We start from the raw sequence: 16,225 nt of genomic DNA, 5'->3' as shown, positions 1-16,225 counted from the left end.
GGTGGAAAGTATTTCTGTTGTTTGAGCTTGGTATCTACTGCATCTGGACAGACCAGCTCACTTTTTCCTTTATCCATGTGAGTTTATTAAAAGTGAATTTCTTAGTAAAGTAGCAGAACTTGGAACCCATTTTCCCATTAAAAACAATACTATCAGTGGTACTTATGTTCTCAGACTAACAAAGCCTCCCCCACTTTAACAGTCTTATTGAGATGTAATTCACATACCATGTAACTTACCCATTTAAAGTATAGTTTTTTAGTACATTAACAGGATCACTACAATATATAATTTTAGAACATTTTTGTCCTAAAGGAAATCTCTTACCTATTTCTACAGCCCACCTGAAGCCCTAAGCAATGACAGATCTCCTTTCTGTCTCTAAATTTTTCTATTCTGGACATTTGATATAAATGGAACCACACAGTATATATGGTCTATTTGGCTTCTTTCATTTAGCATAATGTTTTCAAGGGTCTTCCATGTTGTAGCACATATCAGTATTCCATTAATATTCATTGCTAAATTATACTGTAGGGGATATACCATATTTTCTATTAATTGATGGGTAGTTGGATTTTTCCCTACTTTTTGGCACTGACCAGTTACATGGCAATGGACATTCACGTATGAATTTTTGTGCGGACATACAATTTCATCTTTATTTTTTACAAGTAGAATTGCTAGGTTATATAATAACTCTGGATGACTGAGGAACTAACTGTTCCCCAACTTGGTTGGACCTTTTTACATCTCCACCAGCGGTACATTTTTAGCACTGTGCCCTGGATTGTACAATCAGGTAGTTATCAGGCTTCATCTACTTTCATCTTCAGGCTAATGTGAGACAGTTTACCACTGCTACTGAAATCTCCTGTCTTTAAGATGACTTGTTTCTAATGTGGGAAAGCATGATTGTACAGGTTTATGAAGGATGATCTCATAGAGGGGGTTAAATGAGGTTATTTTAATGCCTAGCACATAATAGATGTTTAATAGATTGCAGCTTTTGTTATGTTTACCAGTTTTTTTTTTGCATTCAATGTATCCCAGTTGGCTGAGGGCTTTTAATTGCCACAAATCTTTTTGTTGTTAATTCTCACCTGAGGATATTTTTTTCCATTGATTTTTATTTTTTTTAAATATATTTTATTGATTTTTTTACAGAGAGGAAGAGAGAGAGAAGGGATAGAGAGTTAGAAACATCGATGATAGAGAAACATCGATCAGCTGCCTCTTGCACACCCCCTACTGTGCCCACAACCAAGGTACATGCCCTTGACCGGAATCGAACCTGGGACCTTTGAGTCCGCAGGCCGACGCTCTATCCACTGAGCCAAACCGGTTTCGGCTCCATTGATTTTTAGAGAGAGAGGAAGGCAGGGAGCGGGAGAGACAGAAACATCGATGTGAGAGAGACACATTGATTCGTTGCCTCCCTCACTCACGCTGCCCAGGGCTGGGCATCGAACCTGCAACCTGGGTACATGCCCTTGACTAGGAATCAAACCATGACCCTTTAGTGCTCAGGCCAACGCTCTAACCACTGCACACACTGGCCAGGGTGCCACATATCACTTGAATGAAAGTATTAAGAGAAATCTTAATAATTGAAGAACATCTTATCTGAATGCTAGAGACTAGGATGGGCAGTAATGACCACTAAAGCCATAGATGACATTTCTCAAAACATTCGACATCTAAGTATTGTGCTGACCCCAGAGCGTTTTGGGCATTATTTATTAAAAAATGATTCCGCTAAGAACAATGAGACAGATGGAGATGTGTGTATACCCTCATACTCGCATGTCCTAAGGAAGAAGCATGTGCTGAGTATGGAGGTGTGTGATGAGACCCAGCTGAGATGTATGCAGTTCTGATGTGAAATACCCTGGTACCCATCTTTTGCATGCCACTGCACTACTCTGCTGGAACCTCCCTGGTGTTTGTGTGTGTCGCTGGCGAAGGGGGAAAGGGAAGAGGAAAACCGTGCCTTGAGATTATGGCTCCCTATTAAGCTCTTATTTATTCTTTGTTGCTCCTCATGATAGATTAGAAATGCAGGGATATATAAGACATGGCAAGGATTTACTCCTCTCCCATGTGCCCAAAGCTATCCTTGACTTATCCAGCCTTCAACCTTGTCTGCTTTGTCTGCCAGTGTGCCCAGGTCCCAATGTGTCAGAACCCTCCTTTCCCTCATTCTCTTAGAGCAGTTGGGTTATGGTAATTCTGACCAACCCCTTTCCCCAGTTGTAGTTATTCTTTGAAAGAGAAGGGTCAATAGTACAAAGAAATCTTACTAGTTGATTAAATTTTAGGCAGAACAACTGCAAGGAAGTGGCTCACAATTCTGTGTATCAGCATCATTTTGGGGAGCTTTTACAAAATTCACAAGCTGTGGACCCACTTCCAGGGATACTCTTGAAAAATCTGAGTTCCCTAGGTGATTCTGATGTGCAATCGGGGCACACAATCAATCCCTAGTAGGGGTGCATTCCAAAGGCAGCTGATAGATGTTTCTCTCTCACATCAATGTCACCCCCACTCTCACGTCTTTCCCCCCTTCCTCTCTCTAAAATCAATAAAAGAAATTTTTAAAAGATTGTGGTTGTTCATAAGAATAACAGTTTACCTGGTTGTGTATTTCCAAAGTCTCTTTTGATCCTAAATCTCACATTGTAATCGTTTTTTATTCAGCATTAACTGAGTGTATAGCACTTCTCGGAACTGCCAGAATTCTAATGAAAAGTATTTGATGTTACAGGAATACAAGCGCAAGTTAGCCAGAGTTTCCCTGGTGCGCAAAGAACTCAGGTCCCGGATCCAGAGCCTGCCGGACTTATCTCGATTGCCCAATGTCACTGGCAGCCACATGCACCTGCCCTTTGCGGGGGACATCTACAGTGAAGATTGATGACCAGTCTCTTTCCAGGGCCCAGGACTGTGCGGGAGATGGAGACAGGTTAGGTGGATAGTCCTGTAGCGTTATTTTTGTATATTGTAGAGAGAGTGACACTAACAAACAAAAAATGACAAGTAATTTATAAAATTGTTTAAAATGTTGGTTTGTTTACTATTTTATTGGTAAGTTAACAAGACTTAGTTTAAACAAAGTGATCTCTGTGTATTAATAAGCTCACAAATAGTGGTTATTTTCAAAAGCTCTTTTGTAAATTTTTTTGACCCAGGGCTTTGTGAGAAATTCCATGTTTTTATTTCTTTATGTATTTTCAAATGTTTTTCTTCAGTATCTAATCACTATATAGTATGTAATTCCTGAAGGGTAAGAGCTAATCAGGATTTGGTTGAAACTTAATTATGGTATAATTAGACTTGATTGTAGAAGGGACTTAATGTTTCAACTTAATCTTCACCCTCCTCCCCGACCAAATTATCATTTGTGTGCCTCTCAATGCCTTTGATTCCTTATTCCTTAGATGTCAGTAACTTAACACTAATCATGGATATCATTTTTAGGGTCAAATCAGAGCACCATAGGGGTTCCATTCCAGCTGCCCGTGTTTAACAAGAGGAGTGTAAAGTAGGGGCCCCCTTGATTAAACTGTTTAGAAATAGTTGATCAGAATAATATGAAATGCTTGGGAAATGTTGTAATGTTGACGTTTTGCTAAGAGGACAGCTTTCATTTCGCCAGATCAGTCTTCTTTTAACTTATCGATCCCTTTAACATAAAGCCATCTGTGGGACTAAAAGAAACAAATAGTGATACTTTTATTATTCCCATAGCCTTTAACTTTAAAAGCAATGGTATTTTTAGCTCTAATATCTCAAGGACACAATATTCATTAATGTTCAATAAAGTAGCCTGGAACATTTTCAATGTTTCCTTAAGATTTTTGAATGATTGTATATTTGGAAATTAAGCAGTGCTGCACTACAGGGTAGATCTGGTAATATTATATTTGTATATTTAGAATTACCAAAACAAATGTACTTCTTCCTTTCATCTTAACCCTGTGTGTTAGAGCAGTTGCATGCTCTCCTGCTTTCTTCTTAAATCACATTGTTAAGCTGTGGATTTGTACTCAGTAATGACTTAGGATAAACATTTTTTTCATTCATTACTTTACATATTAGACATTTTCCTTTTTGTTGTAAGCAGGTTCAAATTAGATAGTCAATAAAACATCTTTAAATCCGAAAGCCAATTCTGTCTCACTAGTCTGAATGGCTTCACTCTTTCTTCCTCAGTATGAGAGAGTATAAAAAGAATTTATATGTGAAGGAGAAGGCAAATGTTTATTTTTAATAGCCAGTAGTTCTGGAAACAGTGCTTCTAACAATTTAACCTTTCTTCAAAGCAGACACATGTAAGTGGTCCCCATTCATCTGGCTTCTAGTCCAAAGCTTTTTAGTTACCTTTTGGGAGTTGGGGCACATGTTCTCACAGGAACAATTATAATTAGGTTCCGTGTGAACACCACCACAGAAAACTCACTGGGAACCTAACCCACTTAACTATGGATGTAATTCATGTTGACATAATTAATGTAGTTGGCAAATGATGTGCAGCAGTCAGACTCACACATTGGGGTGTCTGTCTTGTGTCCCCCTGTCCCTCTGTGTAGGATATATAAGAAAAAGATTCAGCTTGGTAGATGTGTGTAACAAATGCACAATTATAAAAACCTAGTTATAACTTTTAAAAGTATATCATGTGAGTTAGGTTTTTTTGTTAAAGTGAAAGCAAAAACTTGTATATTAATTTATTTTCAAAATCTTGACCTTATTTATGATATGCTAAAGTGGTGATTTATTCATTCAAAATATATTTTTTTCCACTTAAAACTAATTTATAAACTGTGTATGCCTGGGAAGCTTTGAAATCTAATAGAAGTTTGTTGAAATATTTTCACCATTTAAGACAGACTTCTGACTTAGATACTGATTTTAATGCCAGTGTCCGCTCTAAATATTTATTATAAAAATGCATTATTTTTTTAAAGAGCTTGATGCAATTTGTTGATAGTACTCAACCTGAATCCGAACCCCAATTCCCTCTATGACCAATCCTTCTCAAACCTTTGGTTGTTGGTTAATTCACTGACTGAACACAAATGATATGGTGTGGTTTAGAAGTTACATTTTCAGCCTTATGACAGTTAAAACATGGTAAGCCTTAGTAGTAAACAGTCTTTTCTAAAAGGTAGACTACTTCTCAAGAAATGGGCTTAGATGTGGGTATTGTAATACCAAATTCTAACTCATGAGCATTTTCTTCACTGTGTATGTGAGGCAAACCATGTATCTTTGAGTGCAGTTTGGCCTGGCCCTCAAAAGAAAAGTGTATCGCCCCACTTGCATAGGGGTGCTGTAGTGTGAATAGATACCATCATTCTTTTCTCTACAAAACAGTGAGAGCTGTCTGGAGTGGCAGTTTGAGCAGATTCCCTGGCGTTCCCTCTGCTCCTTCCATCACTACAGTAAGTAAAGAACCATGTGGGCAGCCGGGAGTCAGATCAGCTATGCTCAGTAGCCAGCCTCCCCTCTGGGTAAAGAGCCCAGATGCAGCTGTTCTGGCACCTTCTCTCACAGGCACTCCAAACCATCACAGCTTTTCTATAGGAACTCCTTCAGAATCAGCAAAAGCTGCGATGACCCAGTCATCTTGATTTGCAAAATTAAAAGAACAAAAACTAGGTTGTCAGTTGCCACTGTAGATTAGCAACACTCAATCTATGAGTGATTGAACTGGTTCTGAGAAATCTTTAGAATGAAGAAACTCAAGTACAAATTAGTTGGGAAAGTTAGAATGTCCTTTCTGAAATTTCCATTCTAAAAATTGACATTATATGAAATAACATAAGCTACTAAACTGCTTTGTATTCTATTAAGAAATAGCTCCTAAAGGTAAAATATTGTTTCATAGTTGTGCTTTATGAAGCTTTTTTAAAAAGTGTAAACCCAGTTCTCTGTGTAGAAAGGGAGCATTGAGTTACCTGAATTTATATGTGGCATTTGTTGCCACCTGTAATTCCAGCCATCCACACGTGTGTTCTTTTTTTTTTAAGCGAATGCAAAGTTGATTGAGAGATAGACGCCCTCTAGCCGGGAGGGGACCCAAGTGGGTTGCCGCACACATGAGTGTTCTGAGGTGGCAATAGCACATGGGAAGATGAAGTTTCCCTGTTTCTTTACCCCTATTTGTTTGGCTTTATCTGATGACAATATAAAATGTTCTTAATAAAGTTTTATGTTCTTTTTGAAATGTGCAGCTTATTTTTGTGAATCTGATTGATTGATTAGATATGGGGTAGGGAGGGAGAGATTAACGGACTGGAAGGGAAGGAAAGTATTGGAAGTATTCAGCGTCGTAGGTGGAGAAACTGCTGAAGGAGATTCCTTTTGCTTGGCCAGTGGTTCCCAAACTTGAGGGAACATCAGAATCACCCAGGCGGCTTAGTAGACTAGAGCTTCTGGGGTAAGGTCTGATTGTTTGCATTCCTAACTACTTGGTGCTGATACCACTGGGACTATATTTTGACAACCCTGCTCTAGACCAACTTTTGAGGTCCATGACTTGCTTCACAATTTAAAATTCCAGGAGATAAGATAATAAAGTATGGGTTTACAGTTCATTATATAGCAAGTTCCTTATGAGCAGAGGACAAGACCAAATCTTCTGTTGTGACCTCCTGCTCAGTAGTGCTTAAGTGCTTTTGAATGAACAGACTCACTAGTAGCTTGAACTCCTTCTTTAGAGCACAGGCCCTCTCACCACACCTTGCATTTAGAGGAGAATGGGGGACTACTTGAAATCTGGGAATCTCTGGCAGTGTTCACCAAACTTCTTTGATAAGACTCGGGACATTTGCATATGGGCACATACCAACTGAATCAGAACTTTCTGTGATTCTTATCATTTAGACATTCTGGGAGATGTAGTCCTCTTGGCCGGTGCTTCAGTTCGCCATTCCTGGATGGGAGAATTACTTAGCTATATATACTGTATATATAATTCCAAGATATTAAAACAAAAGCCCAAAGCATGGATGCTAAACACCATTACCCAATCTTTACGTGAGCTTTGTGTGATCTTTTCCTAAGTTCAGAATAAATAATGAAACAACTAATCTGGAATGACCATGATCTAATGATCTCCCTAGAGAGTTTATATTTTTACAAGTTAAGGATTCAAAGATATGCTTTAAATATTACAAATTATATCTATATTCTATGCATATAACTGTATATTAAAGTTAGTAAGAAAGCCCTTGCCAGTTTGGCTCAGTGGATATAGCCTGCCAACTGGAGGGTCCCAGGTTCGATTCAGGCCAAGGGCATGTACCTCGGTTGCAGCCTTGATTCCCAGTCCTGCTCGGGGAGCATACGGGAGGCAACTAATCAACGTGTCTCTCTCACATAGATATTTCTCTCTGTCTCTTCCCCTATTTCTCCCCCTCCCTTCCACTCTCTCTAAAAATCAATGGAAAAATGTCCTTTGATGAGGATTAACAAAAAAAAGAAAAAAAAATGTTCTCTAAAAAACGGATAGACCTGAAAAGATAAATGAAAGATTTCATATCAAGACAAGGTTTTATGTCCACACTTTAATTTTAATATTCTCTTTAGAGATGCCTAGAGACCCTTCTGCCAAATAGAAAAGAAAGTCAAGAATACATAGTCTTCTGTTTGCAACTGAGGTAAAGTAAATAGCTCCCGGCCTAGGAGTTCCTACTTTTACTGCTTACTTCCCAGTCATGCAGTTGGAGAGGATGTTAGTTCTAAATCTAGTGTGAACAAGTGGGCTAAGGAATTTGAATTTAACTGCCATAGTTTAGGAATATTTGCAGAGCTTGTGCTACGTGCTGGGCAGGAAACTAGGTGCTGAGATCACAGGCAGTTAGGGACAGTCAGAAACAGGAAACTACAGGATCACCAGCACTGTAGGAAGAGTGGCCCTCAGTGCAGTGGGGTTGGAGTAGACGGCATTCTCCAGAACCATGTGCAAAGGCCCACGGCTGGCAAGAAGATAGTACATTCCGAGAACTAGAGCTCCTATGTCTGGGTAAGTGAACAGAAGAGCAGAGAGTTCAAGAGAAACATGTTCCAGTGAGAAGTTAGCCAGAAAGGTACAGTATCTATCGTGACCAAAGTATTATGCCAGCTGCTGCAGCCTGTGGCCCGCAGTCTGAAGTTCAGAATGATGGCCCTCACCAACCCTCTTTGATGATGACACTAGTTAGTGTAATTTCACTTTACACGACTATAAGACTAACTCGCTAATAACCTTGGCCGCCCAGTTTACCAAGCCCTAATGGAAGAAAAATAAGTTTTAAACTTGTAGCAACAGAGAGGCTTAGAAACAGATTATAGTTTAAAATATCTACATTCTTTATTTACAGGTTTTTAAAAAACAAACAAACAAACAAACAAAAACATGTTGAGCCCAGGCTGGTGGCTCAGTTGGTTGAGCATTGTCCTGTATACCAAAAGGTCAGTGCGATTCCTGGTCAGGGCATATACCCAGGTTGGGGTTTGATCCCTGGTTGGGATGCTTATGGGAGACAACCAATCTATGTTTCTCTCTCTCTCCCTTCCTCTCTAAAATCAATAAATATATATTTTTTAAAAACTACCTACAAGGACCTTTCAGAATCACCCTGGGAGATTGGCAGGCTTTAGTTATTCATTCTAATGAGGTGTTTTCTCCATAAACAGAAGACTGCCAAGAAAAGTTTGCTTTTGGACCCTAGTTTTTAAAAAGCTGTTTTTCTGGTAAGTTTGGTTTCAGAAATTGCATTAAACATTTCTTATTTTCATAAGTCCATCCTTTACAAAGAAGATAAGAAATTTCTGAAGTCCACCTTTGAATTCTTTTTGGATTCACTCTGGCTAAGTAACATTTTTAGTTGGGAGAAGTGTTTCTTTGTTCTGTTTACATTTTTTGAGGAGCAAGTGGGTGTCGACTGTCCAGATGTAGGTGTTCTGAAATGAAACATAAAACTACACTTAGGAATACTGACAAAGGACAATTTAATAAGTGTTCTTCCTGCTTAGCCTAAAAGACTGCCATGAGACACATTTTCCACTCTTCTGTATTATGGCCATATATGAGCAGTGGCTGTACCCAGCAGTCACTCCCAAAAACCTCCTCACTAAACAGGCTACAAGCAACATTTAGTTGGTATATTGGGTGGTTCTGGAAGCTTCTACCACACCTGAAAGAGAAGGCTAAAGGTAAAGTGTCATCAGGTTTGAGTTCCCTTTAAGTCTGACATCAAGACTCATGACAAAGCTAAGCAATGACTTTGAAGGATCTCAACCTACACATATAGGTACCATTCCGTTGTATCTTCCCCAGAATGGAAGCTCCACGGGGCAGGAACTCTGTACTAATTGTATAGTCCAGTGCTTTTTAACAGTGTCAGGCACAGAAGAGGTTCTCTAAATATATCCACTTCATAAATGATTCCCCACCTGGTATGTGTATATTTACGCCTCATTCTATTTTATTCTTTCCAATTGTGTTTTATCCCGAACCTTTATTTGGGGTTTGTCAGCCTGACCCCTCTTTTGCCTCCCCATCTATAAGATAAATGTGACATATTTTTCTCAGTCCTGCATGTCTAAGAAGCAGTCTGGTCTAAGTGCAAGTGAATTCTTTTAAATACACCAAATTTTCTTTTATCTATTTTTATCCAATAAAGTAGAAACTCCATGATGAATTCTTATCATACCAAATAACAAAACAATTAAACCAAGAATATAGAGAAAACTGGTCTTGAAAGTTTAATTCTTATCCAATAAATCCAACATTAAAAAAACTCAATTCAGAAAGCAGAGAGAATCCAGCCCTTCCTGACGTTTGTTAGAACGTGTCCAGTCAAAGTTAACTCAGTATCATTTGACAAATCCCTATTTAGTTACATCTCCACAGGAATTTATTAGAGGAAATAGCAAGAACAAAGATTTAGAGCAGGAAACAAAGGGTGAGTTGTTCAGTTTTGCTGACACAGGATACATTAAGGCAAAGTAACACAGGCAGACAGATTGGTGCCAGATACTGAGGGCTGGAGAGCCTGCTGCATGGCCCAAATGGCACAGAGGGAGGTGCTTCTAATCAGAGCTGTGCTTCAGGAGATTAGAAAGGTTAAACAGGAAGATTCACCAAAAGGAGAATAAAGACCTGAACAGATAGCGGCAGTAGGGATGTAAACACCATGAAAGTAGGACAACAGAAACTGGCAGCTGACTGGACAAGGACCAAGGCAATGGTTGTCAACTGAACTCGCCATTTCAGAATGTCTAGAAGAGCATGTTTATTCCCAGAATAAGGAACTTAAGGAGGATGGGCAGGTTTGAGTAGTCAGCCGTGGGAACCTGTAGGGTGAAGTAGATATATTTAGCGTGCAGCTGGGAACAGGGAGAGACTGCAAGTAGAGGAATATACCTGGAAGTCATGCAGAGGTGAGAATGAAAGCTGTGGGAGAATATGAGACTAGAGAAGAAAAGGGTCTGGAGGAAAAAAGAGGGCCAAGGCTTGGACTGCATGGCAAGTTTGGGCACTGCACATAACAGGAAATTGGAAGAAATACTCAGGAGTTAACACTGCAATTCAAATAACTTAATGAGTTAATTACCTGAAAGTCAATGTTGGGCTCTTGCCTTTGGAACCAGACACCCTGTGATTTAGGTTTTCAGAGCCTAGAGACTTTCTCTCTGGGGTCTTCAGGCTGAGCTTCCTCAAAGGCGTGGCAGGATTACTCCTCAGTGCTGACAGAAAGCTTCTACTCTTACCATGATGTTTAACTGTTTTGTTGCATGTTTTACAGGTAATCAACTACCATAAAAAGAAGAAATATATGGCGTGATTTCTCTTACAATTTAGTCAAATAAAGTACATGTTCCTTAAATTCTTATATGCAACGGAGCAGACCAGGTACTACAGGGTGAGTAACAGAGGTTGACCTTGTAATCAGGGAGCTTGTAATCTTGCAGCAGGAATCAGACCAAATACAAATTTAAAATGAGAAAATCTCCAATAAAAAATTAATGCTTAGCCCTAGCCGGTTTGGCTCAGTAGATAGAGCATCAGCCTGCGGACTGAAGGTTCCCAGGTTCAAGGGCACATGCCTGGGTTGTGGGCTCAATCCCCAATAGGGGACGTGCAGGAGGCAGCCGATCAATGATTCTCTCTCATCATTGATGTTTCTATCTCTCTATCCCTCTCCCTTCCTCTCTGAAATCAATAAAGATATATATATAAAAAAATTAATGGCTAAACTTGTGTATTTAATTTAAAACACCTTTTAAAGATAATAAAGTCTCTTATTTCCTCAATGTAAAACCATGTTTGGGGGGGAATGGAGGAGACTGGGAATAATACCCTTTAACACCTGGATGGTTCAGTGTATCTTCTGATATTCGTCTCAATAAACCACAAGTAATTTGATTTTGGTTGTTTTACCCATTTTATATCCCCAATACTTAGCATTATATGACATAAGATAGACCCTTAATAAAGGTTTAATGAATGAACATAAGATGTAGTTACTTTTGTTGGGCATAAACGTAAATACATACTCTGACATGGAAGAAGGGATGACTGAAAAAGTGACACATGCCTTACAAATAAGCTACTGTTGTTTGAAGAAAAGGACCATTAACAAAAAATAATTTAGTGGTAGCTGCAGTTCAGGTGAAGTCACATTGGTCTGCTCAAGAAATCCTCCAATTTGTAAAAATAATTGTGGTCAACAATGAGATCTGAGAACAATTGAGAGTTCGTGATATGTGATTCTAAGTAATTGTAAAAAAACAAAAAAACAAAAAGCTGTACTCTTGCTGAAACAGTAATCACTAGAAAAGAAATATGTATATATTTTGACAATTGAAATATACTACTACAAATCTCTGAGTTATGTTTAGGCTGATTCTCTTATCCTCATTTTGAGTGAAAGTCTACAAACTGAAATCTTACCAGTACACTTTTGGAGTCTTTGTACTTTTTCACAATTTTTGCTTCTTTAAAACTGAGTGTACAATTTCTTGCTTCTCGATTAAGAAGTTTCTGTATTCTTGGTGTCAGTTTGGGCTTGGGTTTGAGGCGTACTCGAGAATTATCCAGAATCAGCAACTGGAAACAGTATGGGCATGTTTCTTCAAAAGTGCTTTTAGCATCTAAAATTATACAAATGGAACTCATGATTCAATAAATTAGAATACTTTTTTCCCCCCCTCAAACTGCCAATTTTATAAAGGTAAAAAAGAAAGGTATGTTATTTAATATAAGCAGATATACATTATCCTTAAGCAAACTCAAAATTTATTAAAAGATAAACTGGCGATGATTTATTTTGCAAAACACTATCATTGTATCCATTCATTCCTTTTAGCAATGGACAGGTAATTCCCCACTCTGTTGCTCCTTACTTGTACTAAGTAAAAAAGGCTGCATGTCCCACCTATTTTTCAAACACATTGATCACAAAATATGAAACTTTACTATGACTCTGTTTCTTTTTAAAATAATTTTGTGGCTTGTGGGCTGGGCTTTGTCTGCAGGTAGCTCTCTCAGTACAAAGTAACAGATATGCCCAAACCCTTTATGCAAACAAGAAAGCATTCCCTGACCAGGCTAGGATGTGGAGACACAAATATGGGAGTGAAAGAGTTGCTCTCTTTAAAGAACTTACGTGTGGGAGCCCTAAACAAATGAAGATAAGACTGGTAAGAACTATAACAGAATATGATGTAAATGCCCTGGAAATTATTAAACTGCATGGACCAGCCAAACACACTCCAAAGAGAAGGCTTGACAAAGTTTGTCATGGATGACTATACATTCTATCTACATTTGGAGCTGGCACCCATTGAAGGTAAGGAGCTTTCAGGAAGAAGTACAGTGAAAAAGAATGCATGGCTATGGAGGGAAAGCTGAGGGCATGAAGGTGATGCAGCTGAAAAGGAAGGTGAGCACAGCATCTATTTATTCAGTGAATATTTATTGGTGAGCAATGTGCTAAGCCCTGGGGACACAACAGCACTACAAAGAGCTAAGCACCATGCTTGTAACTTAGCTCTGCCAAATGTAAAATTCATTCATGTCTATTGAGTGACTGTTAAGTGTCAGCACTGTTCTTGGAGCTGGAGACACAGCAGTGAACAAAGGACAATTTGTGGAGAAAGACAATAAATATAACAACAGCTAGTAAGTGCTGGGAAGAAAAAAAGACAGGAAAAGTAAATGGGGAGTGGCGATGGAGCTGCTGTCATCCTAAACAAGGCAGCCAGGGAAGGCTTCGTGGCGTGACATTTGCAGAGACCATAGGAAGTGAGGGCCGAAGCCAAGCAGACATGTGAGGTCCAGGCAGGAGAAAGGGTGAAGGCAGTGATAGAGCCTAGTGGTGGTTCGAGTTACGTGAACAAGAGGGAGAGCAGCCCTAACTGGTTTGGCTCAGTGGATAGAGCATCAGCCTGCCGACTGAAGGGTCCCAGGTTCAATTCTGGTCAAGGGCATGTACCTTGGTTGCAGGCACATCTCCAGTAGGGGGTGTGCAGGAGGCAGCTGATTGATGTTTCTGACTCTCTATCCCTCTCCCTTCTTCTCTGTAAAAGTCAATAAAATATATTAAAAAAAAAAAAGAAAGAAAGGGCTCTTGGGCACAGTTTTCAAAGACCCATTAAAAAAAAGGGGGCGGGGGAGCAGGTCAGAGAGATGATGCCATCTGTAAGGTTTTGTCGTCCCTTTACAAGAAGTTCACTTTTACTCTGAGATGGGAAGTTATTTGAGAGCTTGTAGCAGAGAAGTGACATGCTCTGGCTTAAGCTTTTACTAGGCTCACTTTGGCTGCTGGATTGAGAATGGCCTGCAGAAATGCATGGGAGCTGTTGGCAATAACCTGGGAGAAAGACCGGTGGCTGGGACCAGGGCGTTAGATGGCTGCGGTGAGAGGTGGCTGGAGTACGGATATATTGCAAAACCAGCAGGGTTTGCTGGCATATTGGTTTGGGAAGGGAGTCAAGAATGGCTAATTATAAAGAGGAGTTATTATTTCTGAAATGGGAAGACTTGTGTTGGGGGATAAAGCTTGGGTTTTGACCTAACAGACATTCAAAAGTTGAAAGAAGGCATCGGGATGTGTCTAGAGCTCGGGGAAGAGGTCTGGGTTGGGGGGATATGAATTTGTAAGTGCTCAGTACACGGAATTTAAAAGCCATGAGACTGGATGAAAAACTGTCACCAAGGAAGAGAGTGCCGCTAGAAAAGAGGTCCAAGGGCAGAGTCCTCGGGCGCTCCAACGTTGTAGAGATTGGGGCAACCAGGAGGGACGGGCAGAGCAGCTCGGATGGACTGGCTAAAGAGGTAGGAGAACTATGTGAAGTCAAGTGAGGAAACTGTTTCGAGAGACTGATCAAGGTGTCAAATCCCGCTAATAGGTCAGGCCAGGTAAGGCACATGAAGCCTGGGGGAGGGTCGTGCGGGCAGTGGGTGGATCAGATTTCTCTGGTCGATCATTCAGAGTACAGTGCGGAACGGAGGGGCGCGGGCGAGGCGAGCCTGACCCACAACCGACGGGCGTTCTCCCTACCGTGTGACGAACTGAAGGCCCAGCTGAAAAAGAGAAAGAGGCCGTGAGGAACGCGGGCACACCACCCCGCCGCGCTCCCGCTCCCGCTCCCCGCGTCCCGGCCTTACAGGAGATAGCGGGCCTGGCCCGGGCAGCGAGCCTGCAGTTTCCGCGCCGCGGCCTCGAGGTAGTGCTTCTGCCTCATCGCCACCACCGTCCCTCCGCGACACCAGGAGACTCCGGAAGTTGGATTCCCGGCGTGGCGGACTTTGACGTCGGGATCCACGCTCCGTCCGGAAACGGGCGCCCTAGATGCGGCGTTCCGGTCTCTGGCTTTGTCCCACGCGGTCCGGCTCTCTCCTCGGCCCCGCCCCTCTCCTCGGCCCCGCCCCTCCCCGGCCCCGCCCCCACTTCCACCCCGCCCCCGCCTGGCCCCGCCCCTGGCCCGTGAGGTATGGCTGTCTCCCTGCCCAGGCCCCGCCCCGCCCCGCCCCGCCCCGCCCCGCCTCTGCCCCGCTCCGGGGCCCAGCGAGAATTCCCCGCAGACCGGAGCCTGGGCGGAGCCGCCTAACCCGGCAGTGGTAGCGACGTAAGGAGCAGAGAGTCCCACGGGTTCCTCGGTCTTTCCCTCCTACGCTCTCCTTTCTGATTCCCCAGTTGTCATTTCCTCAGCCCTCGTCACCCTCTAATTCGCGAGCCCGGGCATGGACTCTGGCCGAGGCAGGAGGATGCAGGGACGCAAGGGACCTACACGAAAGAGCTTACTTTTTTGTTTTCTTTTTCTGTTTTTAATTGAAGTGAAATTCACCCAACATAAAGTTAACTATTGTAAGGTGAAAATTTGGTGGCGTTTAGTACATTTACAATGTTTTGCAAATACCAATGTTATTCTATCGCCCTAAAGGAAACCCCATACCCATTTAGCAGTTGCTCCCATTTTCCCCTCTTACCCAGCCCCTAGCAACCACTAGTCGGCTTTGTCTCTATGGATTTACCTACTATGTACATTTCATATCTAGGAATCATACTTGTGATCTTTTGTATCTGGCCTCTTCTACTTAGTGTAATATCTTTGAGGTTCTTCAGCTTGTAGCATATATTAAAACTTCAGTCCTTTTTATGGCTGAATAATATTACATTGTATATAACACATGTTGTTTATCCATTCATTTGTTGATGGACATTTGATTGTTTCTACCTATTGGCTATTGTGAATAGTGCTGCTATAAACACAAATATGTATTTGTTTGAGTACTTCTTTTCTTTTCTTTTGGACATATACCTAGGAGTGAAATTGCTAGGTCATATGGTAAGTCCATGTTTAACAAGAGTGGTTCCCACCCTAGCTGGTTTGGCTCAGTGGATAGAGCATGGCCTGCAGACTGAAGGGTCCTGTGTTTGATTCCACTCAAGGGTACATGCCGAGGTTGCTGACTCGATCCCCAGTAGGGGGCGTGCAGGAGGTAGCCGATCAATGATTCTCTCTCTTCATTCTCTCTCTCTCTCTCTCTCTCTCTCTCTTCCTCTCTGAAATCAATAAAAGTATATATTTTTAAAAGTGGTTCCCATAGTATTGAATGTTTAAAAAAATAAATAAAAGTGGTTCCCAATTTCTCCATATTCTCACCAACATTCATTATATATATATAAAATTGATTTCAGAGAGAAGAAGGGAAAGGGAGAGATAG

The 16,225-nt window shown here is 41.0% G+C and overlaps 2 protein-coding genes across 4 annotated transcripts in view; one reads left to right on the top strand and one right to left on the bottom strand.

Annotated features, from left to right (window-relative positions):
- RPRD1A (regulation of nuclear pre-mRNA domain containing 1A) overlaps positions 1–4,172 on the top strand; it is a 38,973-nt gene extending 34,801 nt beyond the window's left edge. The window contains exon 7 of the mRNA XM_079784457.1: positions 2,768–4,172. Within this exon, the coding sequence (XP_079640583.1) occupies positions 2,768–2,917 (150 nt within the window). The 3' untranslated portion in view covers positions 2,918–4,172. The remainder of the gene's footprint in view (positions 1–2,767) is intronic.
- On the bottom strand, positions 3,583–14,869 carry RMP24 (ribonuclease MRP subunit p24). 3 transcript variants are annotated; one of them, XM_079784459.1, is made up of 6 exons: positions 14,666–14,863; positions 14,559–14,581; positions 11,948–12,147; positions 10,608–10,807; positions 6,854–6,940; positions 3,583–3,710 (listed from the first exon to the last, which is right to left on the bottom strand). In XM_079784459.1, the coding sequence occupies exons 1-5, from the start codon at positions 14,740–14,742 to the stop codon at positions 6,862–6,864; spliced, it is 579 nt and encodes a 192-aa protein (XP_079640585.1). In that variant the 5' UTR covers positions 14,743–14,863; the 3' UTR covers positions 3,583–3,710; positions 6,854–6,861. The 3 variants fall into 3 exon arrangements, with proteins under 3 accessions (XP_079640585.1, XP_079640586.1, XP_079640584.1); XM_079784458.1 differs by lacking the exons at positions 3,583–3,710; positions 6,854–6,940 and adding an exon at positions 6,963–8,952 and having other exon boundaries at positions 14,666–14,853; XM_079784460.1 differs by lacking the exons at positions 3,583–3,710; positions 6,854–6,940; positions 10,608–10,807 and adding an exon at positions 6,956–8,952 and having other exon boundaries at positions 14,666–14,869.
- Positions 14,870–16,225: the final 1,356 nt, after the last annotated feature.

Source organism: Cnephaeus nilssonii, assembly GCF_951640355.1.
Source record: "Cnephaeus nilssonii genome assembly, chromosome: 11".
NCBI lineage: Eukaryota > Metazoa > Chordata > Mammalia > Chiroptera > Vespertilionidae > Cnephaeus > Cnephaeus nilssonii.
The sequence above is the reverse complement of the archived record's forward strand: the minus strand, read 5'-3'. Positions and strand labels throughout refer to the sequence as shown.